At 40.2% G+C, this 25342-nt stretch overlaps 1 protein-coding gene across 1 annotated transcript in view; it reads right to left on the bottom strand.

The window, feature by feature from the left end:
* Positions 1 to 25342, bottom strand: part of pde4d (phosphodiesterase 4D, cAMP-specific) — a 198318-nt gene that overhangs the window by 166606 nt on the left and 6370 nt on the right. Inside the window, exon 2 of the mRNA XM_085181358.1 lies at positions 8813 to 8911. Within this exon, the coding sequence (XP_085037484.1) occupies positions 8813 to 8857 (45 nt within the window). The 5' untranslated portion in view covers positions 8858 to 8911. The remainder of the gene's footprint in view (positions 1 to 8812; positions 8912 to 25342) is intronic.

The raw sequence follows: 25342 nt of genomic DNA, 5'->3' as shown, positions 1-25342 counted from the left end.
GCATTATATTCTGAAAGTGAAGAAGGGGTGCAGTGGTCTGCAAATCTGTATTATTTAAATTTAGCACCTTTATTAATAATATTTAAAAAGCTGCACAAGGAAAAACAACAAAACACAAAGGGATTCCAACTGGATGCAGACAACAGGTGACATCATGGGATTTCCGGGGATTTACAGTACCAGGATATTAGAGTGCATTCGAGACTAGACGTGCTTTATTGTACGCTGACATCAAGGTTTTTATTGAAAGAGAAAATGTGTACATCTCTAGGGATTCTGTGAAGGCCTTGAGGCTTGATCACTCATTAGAAAATGACTGACATTTCTTTGTGAAGTGCAGAGTGTGAAAGCAGCTGCACAAAGATGGCGTTAATAGTACATCATACCTCCCTCTACTACACTTGCAATTGTGAAGAGGGTGGTGGGGGGCAAGTTCTGAAACACCTCCCTCCCTGCTAGGCATGTGCAGCTGCTGTTATATGCAAATTGTCTTTCTATTCATAGACATTCACATCATACATGAAGCCACAGGATTTCTTTTTCTTTCTATTTCAAGCAAACATTTCAGTTCAGTTAAAATAAACATGTATATTTTATTGAGACATTGCATGCAGCAAAGTCTGCAACTTTGCAACATCACTAAGACCGTAGGTTGTAAAAGCAAAACAGACACATTGTAGTGATGCATCATTTTGTCTACTTGCTATCACAGCAGCATTTTGGACAAAATAGGATGTGCAAAAAAAAGAGATTACTGAGAGAAAAACTAGAAGGCGGGTGATAAAGAAGCCACAGCCTGGTTGTACTGACATGTCACCCTGAAGGTGAGGTAGATGAATCAGTTTGTTTCAAAGAGCCCCCCTATCTGGTAGCCTCGAGGCAGAAGAATAAATGTCTGGAAGGGACAAGACCAGATTTTTCTTGGCTTCAAGCGTGGCTCTGTGATGCTCTGGCCTGAGAATAATAAAATGAGATGAAAGTGCCTGAAACCTACTGTTAGGAGAAAACTTTGCAGAAAAGTCAAGAAGGCAAAGCTTGAAGAAGAGATAGGCTCAAGATACTTGAAATCCAAAGCGTGTTTCCTTACCTGTGCAAAGGGGAAAGGTCACTCTACTGTAATATATCCGAGTCTTACTGCAGTTTTTGTATCCGTGCACAATAATGGTGTTCTGAAGATTGAGCATTAATGTCCTGAGGGTTTTCTTTGACGCAAACATGATCAATGTGTCATCCATGAATTAAATATTGGTAAATTTTGACACTTAACAGATTCAAGATTCATCACTCCATGCAGCCACTGTGCTGACCTTCCCTGGCAGAGTTTATACACCCTTCATGCATCAAACCCACATCCGGAACAGGCACGCTGCCAAACATCTTATGCAAGATTAATCACACTTAAAATGCAGTCAACAGGCTGTGAAATGAGAATGGCGAGCAGGTGGTAATGTTTCTTTACACACAGTGTAGAAGACTAAATAAATGTCAAGCCTGCCTAGATAACATAAAGACCAGAGGCCTCAAATCTAATGTAAAAAAAAATACACAAGGCCTGAAAGTGTCATTGCCGCTTTCCGCGCACATGTTGGTGCCTACAAAACCAAACTTGATGGGAGAATGTGCGCACCTGGGCAAAAACTCTGATCCATTCATGTGCACAAACGTCTGAGAGGCAGAGGAAACTGACAAGGCAGATGGTGCATTTGTGAATAAAATGAAATTAGTACACAAATATGAAAGCCTGACTCACACACTTTTAACTGCACGTTACTTCAGAGCCGGTTTAACAGTCAAACCTGCAGTCTTATTCGCGTCTTATTACCTTTTAACTGTAAAATATATGAAATCTCAAATCAAATTCCACTCAGTATTTCATCAGCACCATCTCACTATCACATTTCCCACTCCTGGAGCACCGGAGAGCAAGTCAGCGTGTGTGCTGCCTCACTCACACCTGTGGTTAGCTGTGGAGCAGTTGCAGTTGTGCGACGCGGCAGGTGGATTTAGGACGGTTTTGCCCGACTTCACCTATCAACTGTGAACACAGGCCGACTCCATTTAACTTCACACGGGCTAAAATAATGACTTTCAGTGTTAGAAATTCAAGACAAGAAAGTGCATGAAATAACTGCAGATCAAAGTCTCGGTAGCTTTAATCTCCTAATTCTGTGCATGTATAACTAGTCTGATTAGTTGTGGTTCAGCTTTTGTGTTTAAAATTGTGTCTGTAAACACAACTGTGTCGTGCAGCGCACAGAGTGCACTGAAAACTCTGCGACACACTCTGTTCCTCTTCCAGTCACCACACCCCGTAGATGCACATATGGATTGTCTAAATCTGCAGCTTCAACATCTTCTTTTCTTTGATCCCTTTTCCTTCAGCCTACTAATTGGCTGTGCCTTCTTAACCCGCTTCTATTGGATGTCACTTCCTGTTAGATCAAAGTTTTTCCTCTCCACGGTCGCTGAGTGATTAGTCACAGAGCATCAGAGAATCAGATTCTCTCTAACATTGTAGGATTTTTACCTTATAATATAAAGCACCTCAAGATGGTTGTCAGTTGGTGCTTTATAAATAAACCTGGAAATACTGCTTGCAAAGCTGCATGAGGGACACGGGCACTACCCGCGAGTATAAATGGACTGGAAGAGCCATTGATCAACAGGCTTATTTCAGTTCATTAGTATTCATCAGGTGCTTTGCCTTGACCATTTATGGTTGATTACAGGCATCAAGAAGGCAGAACATGAGGCTGGTCCACATGAGCACATTTCCAGCTGGATTGCGGTTTATAAAGGGAACACTGCATGCAGGTGTGCATGAGCACACGTTTCAGAAATGTGATTATTCCTTTTTGGAGCACGCTTTTGTGCACATGTCCACTTTTAGTATGCTTCCAATGCACTGTTTTATAAATGAGGCTCCAGACAGATAAAACAAACTCACCTAAGCCAAGTTTTGGCAGGGTTGAGAGGAAAACAGACGTAATTTCCCTGAGTGCTTGAGTATGTCCCCTTTGTATTGAGCTGCTAATCTAATTACATGTTCAAATATGCAGGACATTGGTCCCCTTGCTCGTAAATAAATAAACAGGTAGATAGGCAGTAGCTCGAAATCAATTAACATCGTTTGCACTCAACCAGACAAATCAGAGATAAAGAGACCGCTAGTGTCTAGTGTGTCAGTGACCCCTGCTGTGCATGATGCAATAAAATATTAATTTAAGTGAAAATATTTGTTGAAAGCGGTTTAAGTGCAAAGAGAAACTGCCATTATGCTAATGTGCTAAACATTAAAAACAAAATACTGCTTGAATTACTTTAGTGGGTAGCCTCTAATCTTGTCAGAGTGTCAGAGCAGTGGCTTTGTTTTTTCAGCTTTTGTCAACTCATGATCTCTTGAAACTGCACTTCAGAGCTCTGCTGCCTTTCATGAGACGCCGGCAAAAGAGGACGGAGAATTAAATAAATCATTACGTGCTGTCCGATCCTTTTATTCCATTACATTGTTGTCCATTTTCTTTATTTCATATCCTGCCGCTGTCTCTTGCCGTGCTCATCCTTCAGTCACTTTTCCGCTTCTCCTCCTCTGATCCTGTTCAATTTAATTTTCCAGCTCTTTTCATTAAACATCGTGTCATCCACTTCCCCTCTGCTCGTCCTGCCAGCTCTCACCTGTACGCGCTGTGTGACAACTGGCTTTAATGTGATTTTTTAAATCATCAAATGATTTAGGCTTGAATTGAAATGTACCTCCCCTCCCCTGTTAACACTCTTCCAGACACATTAAATTTCTAACCGTTACCTTCACCGCGCCCCTTTGTCTGTTCACCTCACTGCAAACCTGTTTACCTTGTCCTCGATACAAGCACATGGCCTGGAAGCTCCCCTGCTGGGCTCTAATTGGTGATCAAGATGTGCGCGGGAAGGAGATGGGAGCAGCGTTTGGCCCATTTCTATTCCCTCATCACATTCACAGGGCCACAGTCACATCTGCGTAACCATGGTGATGCTGATAAGGTGACTCATGACTATTCATCAATGGCGCCGCCTGATTGGACAGCCCCCGAGAGCCTTGCAAAACGTATTCATCAGCGCAGCCTGTGTCCCTGCTCTACCTCAATATGCCCCTCAGGATGATGAGGAAGCATCTCTGCTTCTGTTTGTTTTTAACACCCGCTTCTTGTCTTCACCTCACCTCCCACCTCTCCCCTCTAATTACCTGTCCTCTCTTCACGTCCCACCCATACGTCTCCCAACGGTCTCTCTCTCGTCTCTAACCCAGTGGTCTGCTCTCTTCGCTCTGTCTCAGTTGATGAAGACATCAATCACTGCACATGTGACATGAACTCTTGCTCATCTCGCCGTGTCCCTTGCTGCTACTTAGAAATCTTGCACGTATCTCACACAGGTTATTTAATCACCGCAATAACGTCGGAGTAGTTTCTGACTAATAACAAAGGGAGAAAAAAAATAATTTAATCATATTTCCCCTGGACATGTTTTTGTTTTTAGTAAAGCGCAGTTTTACAGCCCCACCAGAGACACCAAATGTGACTCATCAGCCAGTTTTTGTCCCATTAGTAGTGTTATTTTATTCCATTTCAAAGGTCATTTGCTCTTGTCATTATCAGTTTTTCCAGTAACCCTTTAAAATAATGTGCCAATGGGACAACATGCTTTCCTTGATTCAATACAATATTATGAATCAGTTTGAGCGATCTATCTTGCAGGCAGCTGTTCCTTTGGATGTTGTTAACATGATGACCTTTGACCTTAGATCTCCCAAAAGGAGATGCAGGGAGCTCATCTGAGCTCACTGACCTTCAAGTGAAGTAAAGCTTACAGTTTGCAGACTAAAATCCACAGTTTAGTGCAGAAAGCTGTATTTACATGCATTCGCAGTCATTGGAACTGTAAGGTAGAAAATAATACACACCAAGACAGATTGGAAATGTGTGGGAACCTATAAGCGCCAGGCTGTAATAGCCATTTTGACATTTCTATCTAATCTTTCACTATGATTCACACAGAAATGAAAACCATGTGGCAGATTTACAACAGGAATTAAATTATCATTTTTTTACTCAGCTGAAATCGGTCATTTATATTTTGGCTAATAATCCCACTACAGTGTTTTGTGAAGAGAAATGTTCCGTTTTTATTTTCCTCTCTGATGTTTCAAAGAGCCAAGACATGGCCCAACATTTGAAGCTCAACCCAAGTTCAAGTGTATGACTGGATATATAGCGTCAGTAGTTTTTCTTTCTTATTTTCAAACACAGCAATAAGAGAACAAATTCAGAGAAACATCTTCAGACTGATTTAAAAAATGAAATTAATAGAAAATAATTTGTTACTAAAACAAGTGTCACAGGTCTCTGTGATTTTTAAGGATGAGCCAATTTATCAACTATATGATTGCATATTTCATTAATACATATGCAGGTAATCCTGCTACTGTTTGCTGCTATGCAATACTATCTACCCTCTTATTTCTCCTGCTATATGGGATCTCTGATCTCTGACCTCTCTCGTTTTTCAAGATTACCAGAAAGCTGCCAGTTAAAAATCCAGATGGACAGCGGTCAATGATGGGCAGCTTGCACATAGCTCAGGGAACATTATGTGAGAGCACAGACATATTCTGTTTAGGTGGTAGTGTAGCTGTCGTGGGGGATGGGTGATGAAGGAGATATGCACTGAAATAAAAATTCCAGTTTTGAAATGTGTGGAGTTTGTGCTGTAAAGTATAAATACTTCAGGATGTCTAAATAAGAAATGAAATCATCCATGCTGTCTGAGCATACATGACAGCCAATAAGGATTTAATGTATGCTCAAAGAGCATACAGCTATGAGTTAGCTTCGCTGGCTGGCCTAGCTTTTCCGTCTGAAAAGCAAAAAAAAAATCATAAAAGCTGCAGTCTGTGTAATGGCCAGCAGAGGGCGACTCCTGTGGTTGCAAAAAGAGGTCAGATTGTATGAAAGCCTATTGGAAAATGACCTTGCAGCTCATTTGTCCACTTGATGACTTCGGTAAACATTAGGTATGAATAGATTTGCTTATGTCTTATTTGCTGGTTTCTCTTAATGAATACAAATGACGTGTGCATATACAGTATTGTGCAAAAGTCTTGAGCCACCAATCATTTGCAAAAGGGCAAACATAAATGGAAATGCAGCATAAAAGACAAAAGCAGAGTTTGTATCATTCTAAAACACTTGAAAAACAATGTTTGGTATGACCACCTTTTTTCTTTATCACAGGCAAGCTTTCTATGGACTTCTTTAAGTAGTCTTCAGGAATAGTTCTGTAGGCTTCATGATGGGGATTCAAAGCTCTTCTTTGGATGTTGGCTTCCTTTTGTTCCATTCTCTGTCAAGATGATCCCCGCTTCAATAATGCTGAGGTCTGAGCTCTGGGGAAGCCAATCATGACTGATAGTGTTGCACTGTGTGTTTTTTACTGCATTGGTAATGTGTTTGGGATCACTGCCATGATGCAAAATGATGGTATTTAATGTTGCCATTAATTTTGACAACAACACTGGCTGAAACACAGTCCCAACTCATGTCCAAGATGATGGCTGTAGACACTTAATACTGCACCTCTCTCCAGAGCTCGTCTGCACAACACTGACAGTGATTTGAACCAAAATTCCAACTTTGGATTCGTCATTTCCTAAAATCTGTTGCCACTGATTTTCTGTTCAGTGGTTGTGTCATTTGGCACACCTCACCTCCCTATTTCTCCCTATTCTCCATATTTAGGAATGGCTTCTCCACAGCACCCTTCCACTGAGACCATTTCTGATGAGGCTTCAGTGATTGGTCAGGTCTTTGCTGGATCTTTTCACAGCATGACTTTCAGATACTGTTCATCTGCTGTAGATAGCTTTTTAGGTCAGCATCTTTTGTGTTGTTAGGTGCCTTTTTATGATTCATAGGTTGGTAAATGGCTTAACAAAAAAAAAATCACATTACCCTGAAAATGGTCTGGTTCAAGGAGTGGACTGAAAAAACAAGCAAATGAGAAAAAGCATCTGATGTCCAAAGAGAATATTTGGATGACCTTTACCAAGCCTGGAGAACTATTGCTCAAGACCACTAATATGTTTTATATCCAGTCTGCAGTAAGCTTGTTAGTTGTGTTGTATTTGTGGTGCAAAACTAATCAGTTGATTATCAGTTAGTTGGCTAAGGGAAAATAATTGGCAAATATTCAGAAAACTGGTTTGAAACCATTTTAAGGAACAATTTGCAAACAGACTCTAAATTAATATTCTCTTGTGAAAATTTGCTTTCTCATGCTAAGTGAGAGAATCTCACAGTATGTCTTTGCTTTGTAATGGATAAAGAGAAATGTTACATCAGGTCAGGCTCTTGAAAAGTTAGTTTTTACATTCAATGAACCAACCAATTACTTTGGAATGAAAATAATCATCGAGGAAAATTAAAAATAAAATTAGTCACTGCTGATGATCACTCCATGACTAATTAAACCCTAAAAACATGATTGCCGAGGTGAAAAACATTTGTCAGTCAACAGCACAGCTTTTTACGTATAACAGTCCCAGTAACCCAAGCTCTTTATCATCATCTAAAAGAAACCACTGGCCTTTAATCACCGAGTGATGAACAAAAAGATTTAATTTGTGTAGGAAAAACATTGACTCTGCCATTTATAAAGCTAATGTTAACATACATGAAGGCAAAGGTGTACATATGGAGATCTTTGAGGCTGGACTACATTTTATATGAGGTTCATTTAAAAGAAATCATGCTCATATTGCAGGTTTATAGCAAACATTAAAATGCCATTTTCGTCTGAGCATACAAGGGAATTTGTGTTTTATTAACACATTATGAAGACTAAGATGTTTTCAAAAATAAAAAATAAAATGCACTATCTTCCTAACCCTTACAAAAAGAGACCTCTTATTTTTTTTTAAATCACAAGTTTGTTTGTTTTTTACTAGATTTCACAGACCAACCCTATAAAATGTACATATTTAGTACATTTAATTTGAGGTATGTCCTCCTCTCAATGTGAGCCAAGCAGTTACCCATTTGAGCATGGACTGTACACGTGTCCATATCTGTTGTTGAGGAATTGCTCTCTGTTCCTGAACGAGTGTGACTGTGCAGTGGTAGTAGCTGCCTCGGATAAACATGTTGACCCACTATGTCCTAGGCATGCTCAGAACATAGTGGACATATCAGGACTAAATGCTAAAGAAGTCTCTGATTATGCTTCTCATCCAGCAAGGATCTGGCAGTATGTGGGCGTGCACTGTCCTGCTGAAACAGCTGCAGGGCAGTGTGCTGCTGTGAGAATAGCAAAAGTACAGGCTCGAGCACCTCGATACCTCTGTCCAGTCAGATCTGCACCAAGAACAAGCAGAGATGGTGCTCGCATGGATGCAAACCTGCAGCAACAACTCATATACCAACATTCAAAATCCCAATAGCCCAGCCTCGGTCAACTTTACCAATGGCTAGGCTGTGCATACACTGTGGCAGTGAAATTAAACAAATTCTGTGGTGTACCAGTGCACAAATTACCAATCCCACCATTAACCAAAAACTACTTCCTGAACATGTTTGGCTTTTCAAAGAAATAAGAATTATAGACCAAGAAATGGATTTAAAACAAAGATTAAAAATGTATTTCAAGACACTGAACTTGTACAACAGAATCTTTTTGGCTTATGAAGAGAGAAAACAGAGAACACTGAGATGTAAATGCATGTAAAAAGGGAAAAAAAATCAATAAAACTGCAAAAATTGCAAAGCTGGTGTTCACTCACGCTGTCTCGCTGGCTGTCGTCCCCGGACCGGTCATCCTTTTGCATGGTGCGGGCCACCTCTGGCAGGGCTCAGTCAGTCAGAGTTAATCAAAAAGTGGGCTAACAAAACAACAACAAATAAAAAGGATATAAGTATTATTTGTACCCATTTCACACATTTGTATTAACCTAATGTCATTATCAAACTGGTGATATAAAGTGGTATAAAAAAATCCAAAGTTCTGCTTGTTCTTTGTGAAGATTAAACCAAATGGAAAAAAAACAGATAAATATTTAAAGAATTTATACGCTGAGTGTGGAGTTTCTAAAATGTGCTACTTATTATTTTCAGGTAAGAAAGCAGTAATTTCACAGGCTGAGGCTCTTCCACCTCCTGGCAGCTTTGTGGTTTCAGAATATGAAAGCTTTGATCTCCCAGACAACCAGGTACTTGTGCATACATGTGCATGTATGTGTGCATGGTAAATGGGGAACATAATGCCCCGAGTGTGTTGGTAAAAAAGGAGGCATGCTGGGATCCACTGGCCTATTAGGATGCATTAGAGTGTAAAATGTAAAGGTCAGTGAATTATCAGCCAGAGTTGCACAACCCTTTTCTGTTTACCTGGCCTAATAACCCAGAGCCTACACCTGTCTCATTCTCTCTCTTCTTCACTTTCTTTCTCTCTCTGCCACACACACACACACACACACACACACACACACACACAGATAGTACCAACTGTGTTTAAATGGATGTCCAGAACCATTCTCAGAGCCTAAAGTGTTTTGACACATGCACAAAATCCAGTGTAGCTTCAAAGAAATGAATAATCTAATTGGTATGGTCTGTTTGCTGCATAGATAAATAGTCTATTTGAGTGTTAGCATTCTTGTCATCTCTTGTTTTTATGCACCTGCGAGAAGCATCAAGAAAGTAATCAAACAATTCAGAATTCCTCGTTTTCACTCTCTCCTGCGGTTCTGCCTATATTTCTGTCAAGGCTAGTGCGAATCCATATGTGGATTTCTCTAACATCAACTTCTTCCATCTGTGTTCCGCATCAGTGGTACCCAGCCAAGCAATGAATTTTTATTAGCCATATGAAGCAACCTATATACCTGCACATCACTTCTTATTTACTATATAATCCTTTGTTTCCATGGCCCACGAGCCCAGGTACAACAGCAACTCCATTATGTCCCTGCCTAACAGGACTCAGCAGAAACACTGGATGTACTCTAAGTGAGAGATCAGCCAAAAAGGTCAGACATTATCCTTCTGTCTGGTCTGTCAGACCAGGTGCATGTCCACTAAAAACATGTGGAGTGACAGGATGGTCAATTAATCACCACAGACAGAAAAACAGAAGGGCTGGACAGACTTTATTGATTAGTATCCGAAGAGAAGAGAAGAGAAGAGAAGAGAAGAGAAGAGAAGAGAAGAGAAGAGAAGAGAAGAGAAGAGAAGAGAAGAGAAGAGAATCTTAGTACTCATCATCATCATGAACATAGGGTAAACATGTTCTTCACTAAGCATGCACAGGTACCTAAAATTTACACACAATGATAATACTCAGACATTTTCACAGACAAGTTGCATTCAAACAATGTAACAAACACACAACAATGTAATGTAAGGCACACAAGGCAGATAAAAGTGCATGCAGAGCACAACACAACCTCAGGCCAAACCACAGCCTTGACCTATGCAGAACGCTCATGATCAACTATTTGTTCATTTGTTAACTGTTATGAACCCATACACTTCCCCATATTTACTACAGGTCATGCATTTCAACTGTTTTGCTTCTGTGTTTTCTGATTTAGCTTTAGTTTTAAAGTGCCATGAATGAATAAACTTTATTGCTACAACAAAGATGCAAATAAATATTTGTTTGAATCCCTTATTTTACTTTTCCTCTACAGTCACCTCTTTCGTGATAATGCAAGGGCCTGTGATTATGCTGTCTGCATGTTCTACCAGTGCCCGTCTGGAAAACCCAGTCAATTATTTTGAATGTGATTACGTTGAATTTTGACAACACTATGCAGCTATTTATCAGTCAGTGCAGCTCAATGCTACCAGACTGACAATGCTGGAAAAACTCTGACAGACAAATTGGTAAAAACTTTCTGTAAAGTTTCATAATTGTAACCTGAAGAGTCGAGATACCATCATCTGACAAAACCCATCCACAGACAGATATATAAATACCTGCCAAAGAGCTCAAAATGGCCTTTGGGGTAGTCACCGCAACAGCAGGTGTCTCCAGGACCAGATTTTCTCATTATTGCACAAACACACACCAGCTGTGTTATTTTTGTGCTTACACACCATAAAAAAAATACTTCATATAACAAATGTAAAAGAGTGTGTGGCAAGAATGTAAAGTGGGCCTGTATTTAAAAATGGAGATAGCAACAGTGACATCATCCACTGGTTTATGAAGATTGAGTGGAGAAACTTGTTTGGGGTTTTGTTTGTTTGTTTTTTAATGGATTTTAATGGAGCATCATTGCCAGCTAGCTTGCTTAGCTAAATGCATCTGTGGAGTCACAGCAACAGAGGCTTAGAAATCGGTCTTCAGCCATCTAGTAACCACCAGTTGTGAGGGGAAAATGTGTATTCGCTGACAGGTTGTGAGTGGCTACAGTGCCAGTCATACAGGGCTTCGGGCTGGTCATCAACACCCTGGTCATTAACTACCTATGGTAAAACATGTACTCCTCACCCCGCCCCCAAAAACCTCCTTGTGACTGCTTTGATAGTTAGTATATTGCTGTAATCGTGGTTTGAATGGAAGTGACAGACGTGTCTACAAACATTGTTTTGTTGCAGTGAAACAGTGAAAAGTCCAAAACGACGTGGACATGAGGAAGGTTTGCCTTCAAAGTAAAGGTTTTGACTCAACAAGTTTCAAAAGACTCAACTTTTACTCTGAAGTCACATTTTCAAGTATTACTGCCACTCGTCTAATAGTTAGCAAGTGTTTGCAGACAAATATAAAATATACTGGAAACCACCAGTGCCCCCCCCCCCCCCCCCCCCCCCCCCCCCAGACACACCTATGCTATCAATTTCAAAATCCCACTTTGCTTTGTTCTTGAGTTATTTCATTCATAACATTTTCAGAAAACCTGACCTCTGACTTTGACCTTGAGGTCAAGGATGCTGAGATTTGAACTTGTCAGAGACTTTTGAGAGAATTCTTTACAGTGGTAAAAAAAAAAAATACAAGAAACTGTAGCCATCTGCTAGCAACCAAAGGAATTAGTAGGAGGATTTGGGTGCAGGGCGTAGTTTGCAACCAATTTCACCCAGTGACAACCAGTAACATCCCAGGAACCACCTCCAAGCAGTTGGGCAATACACAACTCCCTAGCAAGCAGTGGCTGAATCATGTTCAATATGGTCGACAGCTCTTGAGCAACGTGTGCATGAAATATGTACACTAGAATAATGTTCATACAAGGTAAATGGTAAATGGACTGGTTCTTATATAGCGCTTTTCTACTCTTCTGAGCACTCAAAGCGCTTTATACAACTTGTGCATTCACCCATTCACACAAGCACATTTTTCCTAGGTGCTTTCTAACTGACATTCACACACATTCATACTCCGAGCAATTTGGGGTTAGTATCTTGCCCAAGATATTTGGCATGCAGACTAGGGGAAGCCAGGAATCGAACCACCAACCTTCCGATCAGTAGATGACCTGCTCTACCACCTGAGCTACAGCCACCCCACAAGGGAATTCTGGACTTCTTGGAAGGGGCTTTAATGTTGAAATAGATAGCTACAGGATTAGTTGAGGTGAATTTGGGATTTTTAACTTGGATTTCTGTAGAGCTTTCTCACATTATGCCCACCTTGCTGAAGTTGTATAAACACGAGAGGTTGTATCATGTGCAATATGGACATTGCGCTCATGAGTCAGCCAATCCAGTAATCATAAAAAATATGTGCACAAATACATGACATCTGTACATCTTTCAAAGTATTTATTTTGCCATGACAACACACACACGCACACACAAGTTGAAAACAGCCGCACTGTTTTGGCTTTTAAGGGGAAGAAGCTCTTAAGGAGAATGAAGCAGACTTCTCTTCCCTCGCCATCTCTCGAAGTCTCTCTGGTCCTGGCCGGGAGCCCAAATCTGATGATTCCTCAAAATAATCAGAAGAATTTCAGCCTTGAAAGCACTGGGCTAATTTAACAAAAACTGAATCAACAGGAGACGTGGCTCAGCTACAAATACACACAGAGAGAAATAGAAGGATAAACGGCATCGCACTCTACATCTCAGCCAGCTATTATTATTCACCTTGTTATAACACGCTGCTGGGAGCTACACTAAGTGGATGAGAAGAATACCAGCATGTAAATTCTCAATTAAAAGTGCAGACAATAATTACAGTTATCTGAATTGTGCTATAAGGATTGGTCATGCATGTGTGCACTCCTGACAGAAAGTCTAAATAAAGAGTCAAAAAAATAATGATAACAATGGCACGCTCTCTTCCGGAAACAGCAACACCTCCCCGACAATTTACTTGTCTTACTGCTCTCTCACAGACATACGAGTCAGCAGCACCAGAGTTTGTGCATTAATACAAATCCTTTTGTTATTTTTGTTTTGAAGACAAAGGGTCCTTCTTGCTTGTGTGTCTGAGTGCATGTGCTGGATCAGCGCAGCAGAGCATGTGCCTGCACCGCGACCACAGGGGGCTGATTTCTGTCTGAGCTCAAGCATTAGTTACACAAGGCACGATTAGACTTACACATCCCCAAATCCAGACATGAGAACTGCCCTCTGCTGGTGCTATTTCTTCCCATGTCCCTTTGATACATCCTCTGTTGGCTTTTTCAATTAACTTCCTGCCACCTTTAAGAGAGAGAGAGTTTATCCTGTATGATCAAATTAGGCGAGAGAGCAAAAATACGATGAGGTACTGTATGGCCCCCCTCCCCACACCCAACTCAGTAGTAGAAGGTCACGACTGTCTAATATGCTCTAAATTTGAACTGCTGTTTGAAATGTGTCTTTTTTTTTTCTTGTTGAGAGCTCACAACCAGTTATTGAATAATCCCTCAAAAGTAGCTCAGCCTTTTATTGTAGCCGTTCAATCAGCTGAGATGAGCAGACACTTTTGTTGAAATAGCCGGTCGCTTTTATTCTCTTTGTAGGCTGATCTGCCTAGACTCTATTAGCCGCCAGTCTTTTTGTACAATTTGTCAAGCTAAGATTTTGTCGACAAGCCGCTGGGAAGTCATATATAAAATATTAATATTCAACCTTAGATGGGAAACGCTGAAGTGGGACAAATCAGTAAACAAATCAGTCAAAGCTGTTGCAAAGCTTCATATTAGACTCTTCAAATTAAAATAAATTACAAACCATTATGAGGTACATTAAAGTGTTTGCTGGGTGAATAGGCAAGGAAACGTGTTTGATGCGCACTAAAAGCTCCCCACATGCCATCCAATTATGGGTCTCATTTCTCAGCCACTGACAGAAGAGGGTTTTTTTTCCCCACCTCATGTAGTTCCTCCACTTATCTGAAGATGGCAAAACAAATATTGTCCCGTTGATTTAGTCATTTGATTTTGGTCACTGATTGCTGCTTTAAGATCACTGTTCAACCCCTTTTGAAGTAAGATGAGCTCTCGCACGGAGGAATAAACAGATTTAAAAAAAAGAAGTAGAATAAGAAGCCTGGCTTCTCAGTGCTGAGCAGCAAGCAGCTGTCTCCCCACTCACTGACTTTAAACATGAGCTGAAACAAGGCAGTGGCTCCTCCAAGTGGTGCTTTGATTGTTAGTTATGACAGTAAAAGCAGAAAAGATGAGGCTCAACTTGTAAGGAAACAGCGATGCCGACACCTTTATTTGCCTGACCTTGTCTTGTCCTTTAAACTAAGGGCAGCCATTTACTGCCATTCATCACTTACGTCAGCTAACCAAACCACTGAAGGGCACACAAACACACACACACAAACACTCACTTATACTCAAAGGCATGCCACTGTAGATTTGCAAACACCCGCCCTTGGAACACAACACACAAATGATAGATGTGTGCTGTCACTTTGTGCAGGCTCTCCACTTCAGGGATTGTGACAGTCCTTATTCTCTACTTCAGAAATATACACTTTATCTTATGCAAAGCTCCAATTCACTGTCAAGCACGGACGAATGGAAAGTGTCTGTAATAAAGCCATATCTGGCAGAACAGCACAAATTTCCTTCTATTCATTATTGCAGCGCTCTGTTGACAGTGATGAAGTCTTTGCGGCAGCTCGAAACAATTCCACAGCAAGTCGACCGTGAAAATACAATAACATTTTACCTGAAATGTAAATTGGCTCTCACCCCTCAAGCCTCCTTAAAAATAATTGTCTTATATTCCACCTATTGTCTGAGAGACCCAGGCGTGACTCAGACACTACACTGTTTTCTTGTTGTGTAGTGAAATTGAGGTCGTCACATGTGGGAGTATTTCGAAAACAATTTGATATTCAGCTGCGCTGTGACAACAAAGTGCCATCTGATTGAATTTTCTTCAGTTTCAGGCAATTCAGACACAAGTATTGGATCGCTCACTGCTAAAAAAAAAATTGATTGGTGTTATATTTTTAAAAATTGTTAAACGCTTAAAAAAAAAAATACATTTCCGAGGTCATTTCAAGACCAACTTTAGAGTCACTGAGATCTTTCCTAGTAAAGCACTAAGATACAACCTGGTCTTATAGCAAAGCATGAAATAGTCATGAAGAAATAATAAATGTTTTGTTTTTTCTTTGCACAACTTTGAAATGAATGTATTTCAATAGCAGGTATACAGGCAGACCCATAATTTAATGGACAGACACACACATATATGTCATCCTGGCTATGAAAAAAGTGGCAACTAGGGCTGGGCCATATCATACCGTTCATGGTAATACCGGTATAATGCTGAGCAACTGTAAGAAAATGAAATATCGCGATAGAATATGGGTAAAATGCGCATGCGCAGTGCCTTTGTTTTTAAATGCACATGGCAGAAAACGCATGGCGGCGACGGAGAATGAGAAAGGCGAAAGTGGATCGTTGAATGAAACGGATGAACCAGAATTGGTTTGTAAAAATGCTGCAACTTCAGTGGTGTGGCACTGGTTTGGCTTTCTTCCGTCAGATACACAACAAAGCACTATTTTTGGTAGAGCATGCTAGCGGGCTGTTGTTATTACCGTGTTGTTTGGAAAATACGGCACACTTAAAATCAATCCTTTGATTTTTCTGAAAATCGACAGTGCCCCTTATAATCCAGTGCGCCTTATGTATGAATTCTGGTTGTGTTTACTGACCACCAAACGATTTTCTGTGGTACACGGCGCTCGAAAATCTGTCAAATGTTTTAGTACAACTTTGCTAAGCTACGAACCCGCACCGCTTGATGGATTGTTGGAGCATTACGGCTACCGTAGTCAGGAGCCTCGCGGAGTGATACGTACTGTGCTTCAACATAATATTACCATATTGTGTGTGTATAACCTCTTTTTAAGTTTTGTGGATATTATACATGGTTATACTGAGGATATGTCGGCCAATTTCCACTGGAAATGCCTTTTGGTTAAACTGTCAGCAAGGAATTTACATTTGCACTGTTAAATTTTTATATAGCTTTAATGCACATAAAAAACAGCTGCTTGTTTAAGTGAAAATGCATTGATGTTTTTGGGGAGGGTTTTGCACTAATAAAGTTGTGGAGTTGTAAAGTGTTTTGTCTAGTGTCAATTATATCGCCAGTTATATCGTTATCGCAAATTTTCAAATGTATATCGTGATAAATATTTTTGGTCATATCGCTCTGTTCTAGTGGCAACTGTTGTGTTTTATCTCAAACTATCATTTTTTCTCACCCTAACCAATCATTTTGTTTTGTGGATTGAAAACCTTGAAAATTAAAAGTGGAAGATTTGTGTCCAGGAAACTGATTTTAGAAAATCCATTGAATAGAGCAAACGCAGGGAAAGGATTTAAAAAGTGTGAAGAAGTGCATATATTTTAAACTTAGAACTATATGTTCATGATTTTTACAGGTTCTTTCTATTGATACAGACCTCCCCCACTGCTATTCATACTACACCAAATAGTTACTTAATAAAAAAGTAACTATTTGGGCTAGATACTGAACCCTGAGTTGCCCCTGATGCACCCATGTGAGTGCGGGAATGCTTGGTTAAAAGTCTCTAGAAGTGCATAAGAAAGTGCTTGGTTTGTAGTAAGAAAGCTCTTTCTATTAAAACAGTAGAAAAGCATTATAAGCATTGGTAGTCCATTGGATACTGGACTACCTCACAGAACGTCCACAGTATGTGAGGTCACAGGGCTGTGTCTCTGACACGCTGGTCTGCAGTATGGGGGCCCCACAGGGAACTGTGCTGGCACCGTTCCTCTTCACCCTCTACACTGCAGACTTCTCCATCAACTCCCCACGCTGCCACCTACAGAAGTTCTCTGACGACTCTGCCATAGTCGGCCTCATCACATGTGAGGACGACTCAGAGTACAGACAGTGGACTCTGGACTTTGTTGACTGGTGTCAGCAGAGCCACCTGCTGATCAACGCCGGAAAAACAAAGGAGTTGGTGGTGGACTTCCGGAGACGCAGACCCACCACACTGACACCGGTGAACATCCAGGGAGTGGACATTGAGATAGTGGACTCTTATAGGTACCTGGGTGTTCACCTGAATAATAAACTGGACTGGAGCCACAACACTGATGCTCTTTACAGGAAGGGTCAGAGCAGACTCTACCTGCTGAGGCGGCTGAGGTCATTTAGAGTCCAGGGAGCGCTTTTAAAGACCTTCTATGACTCTGTGGTGGCATCTGTCATTTTTTACAGTGTAGTATGTTGGAGCAGCAGTTTATCGGCAGCTGAGAGGAAGAGGTTGGATAAACTCATCAGGAAGGCCAGCTCTGTTCTGGGATGCACCCTGGACCCAGTACAGGTGGTGGGAGACAGAAGGACTCTGGCCAAAATAACATCTCTGATGGACAGAGTCTCCCACCCCATGCATGTAGATGTTGCTGAACTGCAGAGTTCCTTCAGTGACAGACTGCTGCATCCTAGATGCATGAAGGAGCGTTTCCGCAGGCCCTTCCTCCCTGCAGCTGTCAGACTGTACAATCTGAACTGCTCCCAACAAACATAGATGTTTACATCAATGCTGTAACTGCAATAAGTTAGTTAATTAACCAATTCGCACTACAACCTGGTTTGCCTCTTACCTGTAATTATTTTTATTTAATTGAATAACTGTACAGTACTCTCTGTTTATAGTAACCATTGTCCTTAATGTAAATATGTAAGAAAAATTGTGTATGTTTCTGTTCCGTGTCCTGTGTACTGTTTGTAGTATATTTGTCTTTTTGGCTGCTGTTACAACCAAATTTCCCCTTGTGGGACAATTAAAGGATTATTCTATTCTATTCTATTAGTAGTCCATTTACCTCACAAACTGCCTTAAAGACTGTTATAAACCGTGAGTTGGAATATACAGTGTGGAAGGTTATGTGCTGTAAATATATATAACTTTACAGTTTTAACTGCTGCAGCTGCTGTCAATCTTCCATTTTCACCAAAGACCACCTCTTCAGTTTAAGATGTCCTTGAATTCATGACAGTTTTCAAACCCTTTGACCTTTCATATCTAACCTCTCGCTTCTGGCAACTTCTCCAATTTATCATAGTTAATACAGCACTAATCGTCTCATTAAACCACTCTAATCAGAGGACTGATCCCCCTCCTCCCCTCATACAGGATTTTGCTCATTGGGTTCAGTTTATCCACTGCACTGCAATTCTTGTGAAAAGCGCAGAAAATGTTCTGGGTCTCAGAGGAGAGCTTTCTAAAGCCTGAGACCATTACCAGGTAAGTGGTGTCTATTGGAAGATAATGCTGAGTAAAACTGCAGAGCTACAGTCAAGCAATTTTGGAGACTGTTGGGAACTAATGGGATAGCTTAGAGTCTATTGGCTTGACTTATTAATTACATGTTCCCTATCTCAGGTCCATTAGCTTAATGTAAGCACAATACAAAGTCAGTGGTGTACCCCATTAGTATATTATGTATATGACTTAATAAATGTTTAAAGAAAATTTCCCATTGCTCTCAGCAATTACAGATAATGGTTTAATGGTCCTTTATCAAAATTTGTGAGTGAATGTTCTGATAAATGCACCAGTCACTGAACGGTGCACTTTTGTGCACTTTCACTGCTTGGTTCAGTTTTCATCGGCCTCGCATACAGCCTCAGAGGGCAGCTGTTGTCAGGAATAATGCACAGAGAAAGCCCTTGTGTGCTACTGCCACATGACAGTATTATCTTCCTGTACTGTATTTACAAAATGTTGTATTGTGTTTGCACGCTGTAAACTTGGATCAAATAAAATGTATCTCATCCTATTTGAGACAAATGTAGCTGGAGATTACAGTATAATACAGTAGAACTCGTTTTTTTTCTCTCTTTACAAGGTATTGATGATCTCAGGACTGCTGTATTAAAAAGTGAATTGGAAATGCTTTCCTATGCTTTCATCTCCTTGGTTCTTAGTTTTGAGGCCTCCACCTACAAAATCAAACTCCTCCACCCCTATTCTCCAAGCCAGGTTCTCAGGGTCTCAGATCAGGGCCTTCTTCTGATTCTCTGTACCCAACTTAAAAGCTCCTTAGCTAAAAAAAACAAACAAAAAAATCCCTTTGGAACAACTGACCACTCCCACTTTGCACCCCTGGCTCATTTGGTCAGACAGGCAATTGAGCAGTCTTTGTGTTTTGTTTTGTGTTGTTTTGGTTTTCATTGGTGCATCTATAAAACACTTTCTGCTGATAAGCAGCTTTGCTGTTCCATTGCTGCCCCCTTGTCTTCATTTGTTAGTTGCAGTTTACCAGAAACTTCATGATGTATACTTTAAGTGCTGATGTTGTGTTTGTGGCTTGCTTTGCTGACCCCTGGTGGCCAAAATATATACATATGAAATTATGCTGGGCTGATAATGATTTAATGTCATTAACAGCATAGTATAATATTACATTTATGCAAAAAAATGATTGCAGATTCTGCATATAAATGTGTATATATTTCTATCTATTTTATTGTCTGATACGTCCTATACTGCAGATGCATGGAAGAAGTGTTTTGCTTTAAACTTCCAGCAGAGGCTCCCAGAGAACCAAGGTTTATTTTTTGCCTTCTACTCTGTATAAATTTTAAAATGACAAAACTTAATGATATTATAAGACATGCTGCAAAACAATATGCTTTTTGCATACGAAGCAGCGATATATATTCACTATATGCTGCTTCTAGAACAGGTTCTTATTCTGCTTCCGCTAATATCAAATTGCAGAGTTGTAAATATTTGTGGTTTTTCCCTGAGCTGTGATACCCTTGCACACTAAAGACAAAGTCTGCTATCCAATGTCCCCCCTAAACACACGGCACTAGCCCTAATGACATCATCGACCCCAGGCATTAGAAGGCCCTGCAGAGCTGGTGATGAGTCATTCCTGTCGGTCCAGGCCAGTAAAAAGCAGCAGACACACAGTGGTGAGCTCTATTGCAACTTGCATCTCTTTCATCAGATGTGATTCGATATGCACGCTGATGACCAGCTGGACAAAGAAATGAAGCAAGGTCACAAACCCGCGTCTGCTGGTTTCTTTCCATGTACTGACCCGGCTAGCCTGACAACTCCATGCTTTCACAAGAGCTCGTGGGTAAAATTCTGCAAGCTAAACATGAGAAAGCTTTTGGAAGTAGCCTTTCATAATCACATACAGTTGATTTTAAACTTGAACTGCAAGTTGTTGTACTTTAATGTAATTATTTTATTAAGTCATACAATTAATTAGAAGAACCTTTAAATGGATTGTCGGTTATTGTAAACATCACAGTCGACAGTCTTCTTATCAGACGTGCCATACACAAACTGTTCCACACACACATATGCACGAATACACACTTCAGGGGGAAAACAAATGTGTCAAAGCACATTAAAGCATTTCCACCTGAGGCTTTTCATGGTATTTCTCTTGGCTCAGTAGCTTTATCTCGTGCAAATTTCTGCAGTGTTAGTGTTGCACCTTTTCTGCCCCACAATATTTTAACAGGCAATTTTTATTCCAACTGAATGAACACAGCTCTGCCGAGTGCCTAGGCTTGTGGGGTTTTTTTCTATCTGTAGTACAAATGAAAAACTTTTTAAAATATACAATATTACATTTAGTTGGTAATTTCTTGATTTGATCCTTAATTTAAGCAGTGTTAGTGCTGGTCTTCTGCACACTCCAACGCTTCAGGTCAAAATTGCCATAAAGCAAGCAAACAAGATACAAGTAAACAAAAGTGTCAGACTTTAAGTGCCCTTGTGGATTTTGTTATATTGAGGTCTAGACTGAGAAGGAGCATTAGAGTAATTTCAGAAATAATGGTGATACGGCCCCTACAGGCAGACATTTTCACTCAGCTGGGAATGAAATCAGCGTGTGTGGCTGCACTGGTGAAAAGGGGTGGTGATAGGAAATGGAAACTTCTACAATAGAGAAGCCTATTTCATATATCATCTGCAAACAGTGTATTCTGAAGGATTCAATGATGAACTGTTATTGTCCACGTCTGTAGTTCTTATTAAAGATCCTACCATCTGTATTGAGACTGACTATTGTAGTTCCATGTAATGGTTTGGAGATAATCATTGATTTTCAGATGTATACTTGAGCTTATTCAGACAGAATATGTCATTTAAGATTTTTTTTTCTGTTATGGGTTTTCTAATGTGGGGTGGGGATGGTGCATTTTAATACCTGGATAGAAAAACACACAATGGAACAGTGTTAGTGATGGTTTGGTTTCCCCAGAGTCTAGACCTCAACATTATTGACACAGTGTGGATCATCCTGACAGAGCACACAACACAAAGCACATTCAAGCTTGTTAGAGTTGTAAAAACTCTATTTTGCCTTATATACTGCAGTTATATAATGAGTTAGCATATGTTATAGGGCTTTACTAGACCCTAAGGACCCCAAAGCGCTTTACACATCCAGTCATCCACACATTCGCACACTGGTGATGGCAAGCTACATTGTAGCCACAGCCACCCTGGGGCGCACTGACAGAGGCAAGGCTGCCGGACACTGGCGCCACGGGGCCCTCTGACCACCACCAGTAGGCAACGGGTGAAGTGTCTTGCCCAAGGACACAACGACCGGGAGTGTCCAAGCCGGGGCTCGAACTGGCAACCTTCCGATTACAAGGCGAGCTACCAACTCTTGAGCCACAATCGCCCTGGCAGAAATACATTTGGTTATGTTGTCATGCTTCATTGCAATCATATACCCTCAGTTTACATTAAACTGGAAAACCTTTGTTGGCCAACACTGCTTATGACAGCAGCATTTCTCAATATTTAATTAATTTGTTTGCTATTTGGTCCAGTCATAAATTAAACTCTGATGAAATAAAATGCTTTTACAGCTTAACGCTCATATCGAGCAATGACTTTTGTCTAGAGCCAGATGTAACACTAAAAGAAAGTTAAAATATACAACACCTGTAAATCTAATATGATCATTTTTCTTTCTTTATAAGCAATATGAAATTATGCAGCCACAACCCTAATAGATTCTAGCAAGCAAGCTTGCATCTTAGTCTTTACATTGGTTCCCAGTCGATTTTAAAATGCATTTTAAACTTTTCATGCTTAAATACATAAGTCTAAATGGACTAGCTCACTAACTTATTCTTGTTCATGCTCAAAATTAGATTGAGAACTAGGGGGAGCAGTCTACCACCACACTACTGCAGCTACATTTATCTTTGGACTTTTCGGTGGACTTTTCGGTTTAACCAGGTCTCCTGGGAAGAAAAACTTTAAAATCAGAGTATAGCAGGAAGTCAGTTAAACTTATCTGGACAATTATGTATCAGAAGAGGTTCTTAATCAGTTACAGCTGCTTTTGTGTTAATTATATTAACAACAGGTTCACTAGAGGGGCAACAATGAGACAAACCCCAAAACAGGAATGGGTTTACAGGTTAAGGCCACTGACATTTTTTCCCTCCTCATTTTTTTCCGACTGTTTTTTGTATTTGCCTAGGCTCAGTGTCTCTACTGGTAGCATGAGAGATTATCTGGCACCTAAAGTGTATGGCGTTATTTTTGTGCCACTATTCTGAGCGCGCGTAAAAAAAAATTGAGCGTACGTAAAAAAAAAAAATTCCAGGTGCAAGTGTTGCATTTTGAGGAGAAACTTATTTTGAGGGAAGAAAAGCTAAATTTGAGTGAACAAAATTCATTGCTGCGTGCAAAAATGTATTTCAGTGTTTGCTATAATTAAGTTTTGGCCAAATGGATTAGCCAGCTGCATGATTTCAGGGTGTCTTTAAAGTCAGCCGTCTGTAGGTTTATCATTTTCATTGTTCCTCACACATTGCCCAGTCCATATCAGTATTGATACGATATTTTTCCCATTTCGATCCTATGTGTTTTTTGAGTCTTCCTTTAATCTACAAGTCCTCTTCTGCATCTTATTCATGGCACCCCTTGTTGATTTAATCTACCATTATCTAGCATTCTATATCGAAAATTATATGCAACAAAACCTTTCATATCAGGAGGAATATAATCTCTTACAAACTTTACTCCAAGTAATTGCATTCTGTGGTACCATTGTACAAATAAGTGATTCTAATCAGCTGAGCTGTCCTGAACTACATGGTTCAGAGAAATTATGGCTTCTGTATACTGGAGGAGTTTCCTCCCATGGGAACACTGTGTTAAGGTCACCATGGGTTAATCATAGCTGGCAAACCAATGAGAGCAGCTAAATTCTGCTGCTCCGCTATGATTTCGTGTTTCCGATTTCTTGTCATGTTATGTAAAGAAGACCCACCCTCTGAGGCTTAGTCTAGCCTCGGATTATATCAGGAGAGCCAGAAAGCTGATTACATATCTGTAATCTTATTTTTATAAAAACATTTCCAGTGGCAGAAATACAGAGCAGGGCTCTTTTTTTTTCCAACAAACCTCCCGTGATAATCAGATTTGCCAATTTGAAGTAGCACCAAAAACCACAGAGAAATGCTGCCATATTGTCTACGTAATAACGGTCAGCTATAAATCCAAATACTTTCCAGCAGATATGCTTACACAACTGGTTCATCAAGAGAAAACATTTGCCATTAATTAACACTGTAAGTCATTTTCGGTGTTTCAAAGTGAAACAGGACAAGAGACTGATCACAATCCCCTGAATTCTCTTTTTAACCATTTAAGAGGGGCATAGCAAGCTAATCGTACAGATACACAAGACCAGAAGAGTTAGAAAAGCTCATTTTCATAGACATGTCATAAACACCTGGCCTGACCTCTGCAGGCATCAAAGCACTATTTGAATACTTTTTGGCACAACTCACTGTTCAAAACTCTGCGACTACATAAGTGACCCACTTCATGTAATCCTGTTCCACCAAATATGGTGGGGAAAGAAAGGAAAGTGGGAGTGAGAAAGCAAAGCATGAGTGACATTTTAGGACAGAAAGCATTTGAACCAAGAGAAAAACTGCCAATAAACAATGTCGTTTTTTACTTTGCATGAGAGTCTGTGTTGTTGGAATAAGAACATTTCATTTTAGTGCAATCTCATATCTGTGTGAGGGACTATTAGAATAGGGATAGGATGAGGATAGATAAGAGTGCGATGATGCATACAGATATCTGTAAATGATGGAGAGTTTTATTGGGGCTTTACTATTGCACTGTGGTAGCAAGACTGTGACTTACTGAGTGATTCCCAACTTGATTAAGAAAGTAAGGACTGTGGTGTTGGCCTGTTCGTGGGTTTCAACTGCATCCGGAGACCTCTATATTATGTTAGCGTTTCTAAATGTCCTGTAGGTGAGGATCTGAGCATGAATCTGTCCAAGGTCTACTCTGTCTCATGTCCAAAATTAGCTGAAATATGCTCCAGCCTCCCTCCACCATAGAGGGAGAAAGAGAGAACAGATTAGTGAATACCCTCCTGTTTTAGCCAGCCGCATGGGAAGTTTCACATGAGTTGATTATCTGTGACAGAGCTGATAGCTGGCATTTTCTGATCCAATTACTCACTCACCAGAGTAAATGAGGGTTAAGTGAGTAGCTTGCTGTATGTTGCATACATGAGTACCACATTGAGTTCCTCGGTACCCTTGCAATAAAAATATGTAACTCAAAACACACTAAGTTATAGAGGTGGGACTCACCATACATCCCACGATACGATATTATCACAATACTTAACGCACGATACGATATTATTGCAATTTTTTAAAATATTTTGCGATATTCAGATTCTGTACATAAAGGTAAACTTTATCAATATTCATTTTATCTAATATCAAAGTCTCAAACTCAGTCTTTCTCTCATTTCAGTTTTATTGTTGACAAACTGAACGGTTTGTATTACAGTCTAGTCCAACTTAACTGAATGCAACCATCTGGTACAATT

Source organism: Neolamprologus multifasciatus, chromosome 12 (genome assembly GCF_963576455.1).
Source record: "Neolamprologus multifasciatus chromosome 12, fNeoMul1.2, whole genome shotgun sequence".
Lineage (NCBI taxonomy): Eukaryota > Metazoa > Chordata > Actinopteri > Cichliformes > Cichlidae > Neolamprologus > Neolamprologus multifasciatus.
This window is presented reverse-complemented; position numbering and strand designations above follow the sequence as displayed.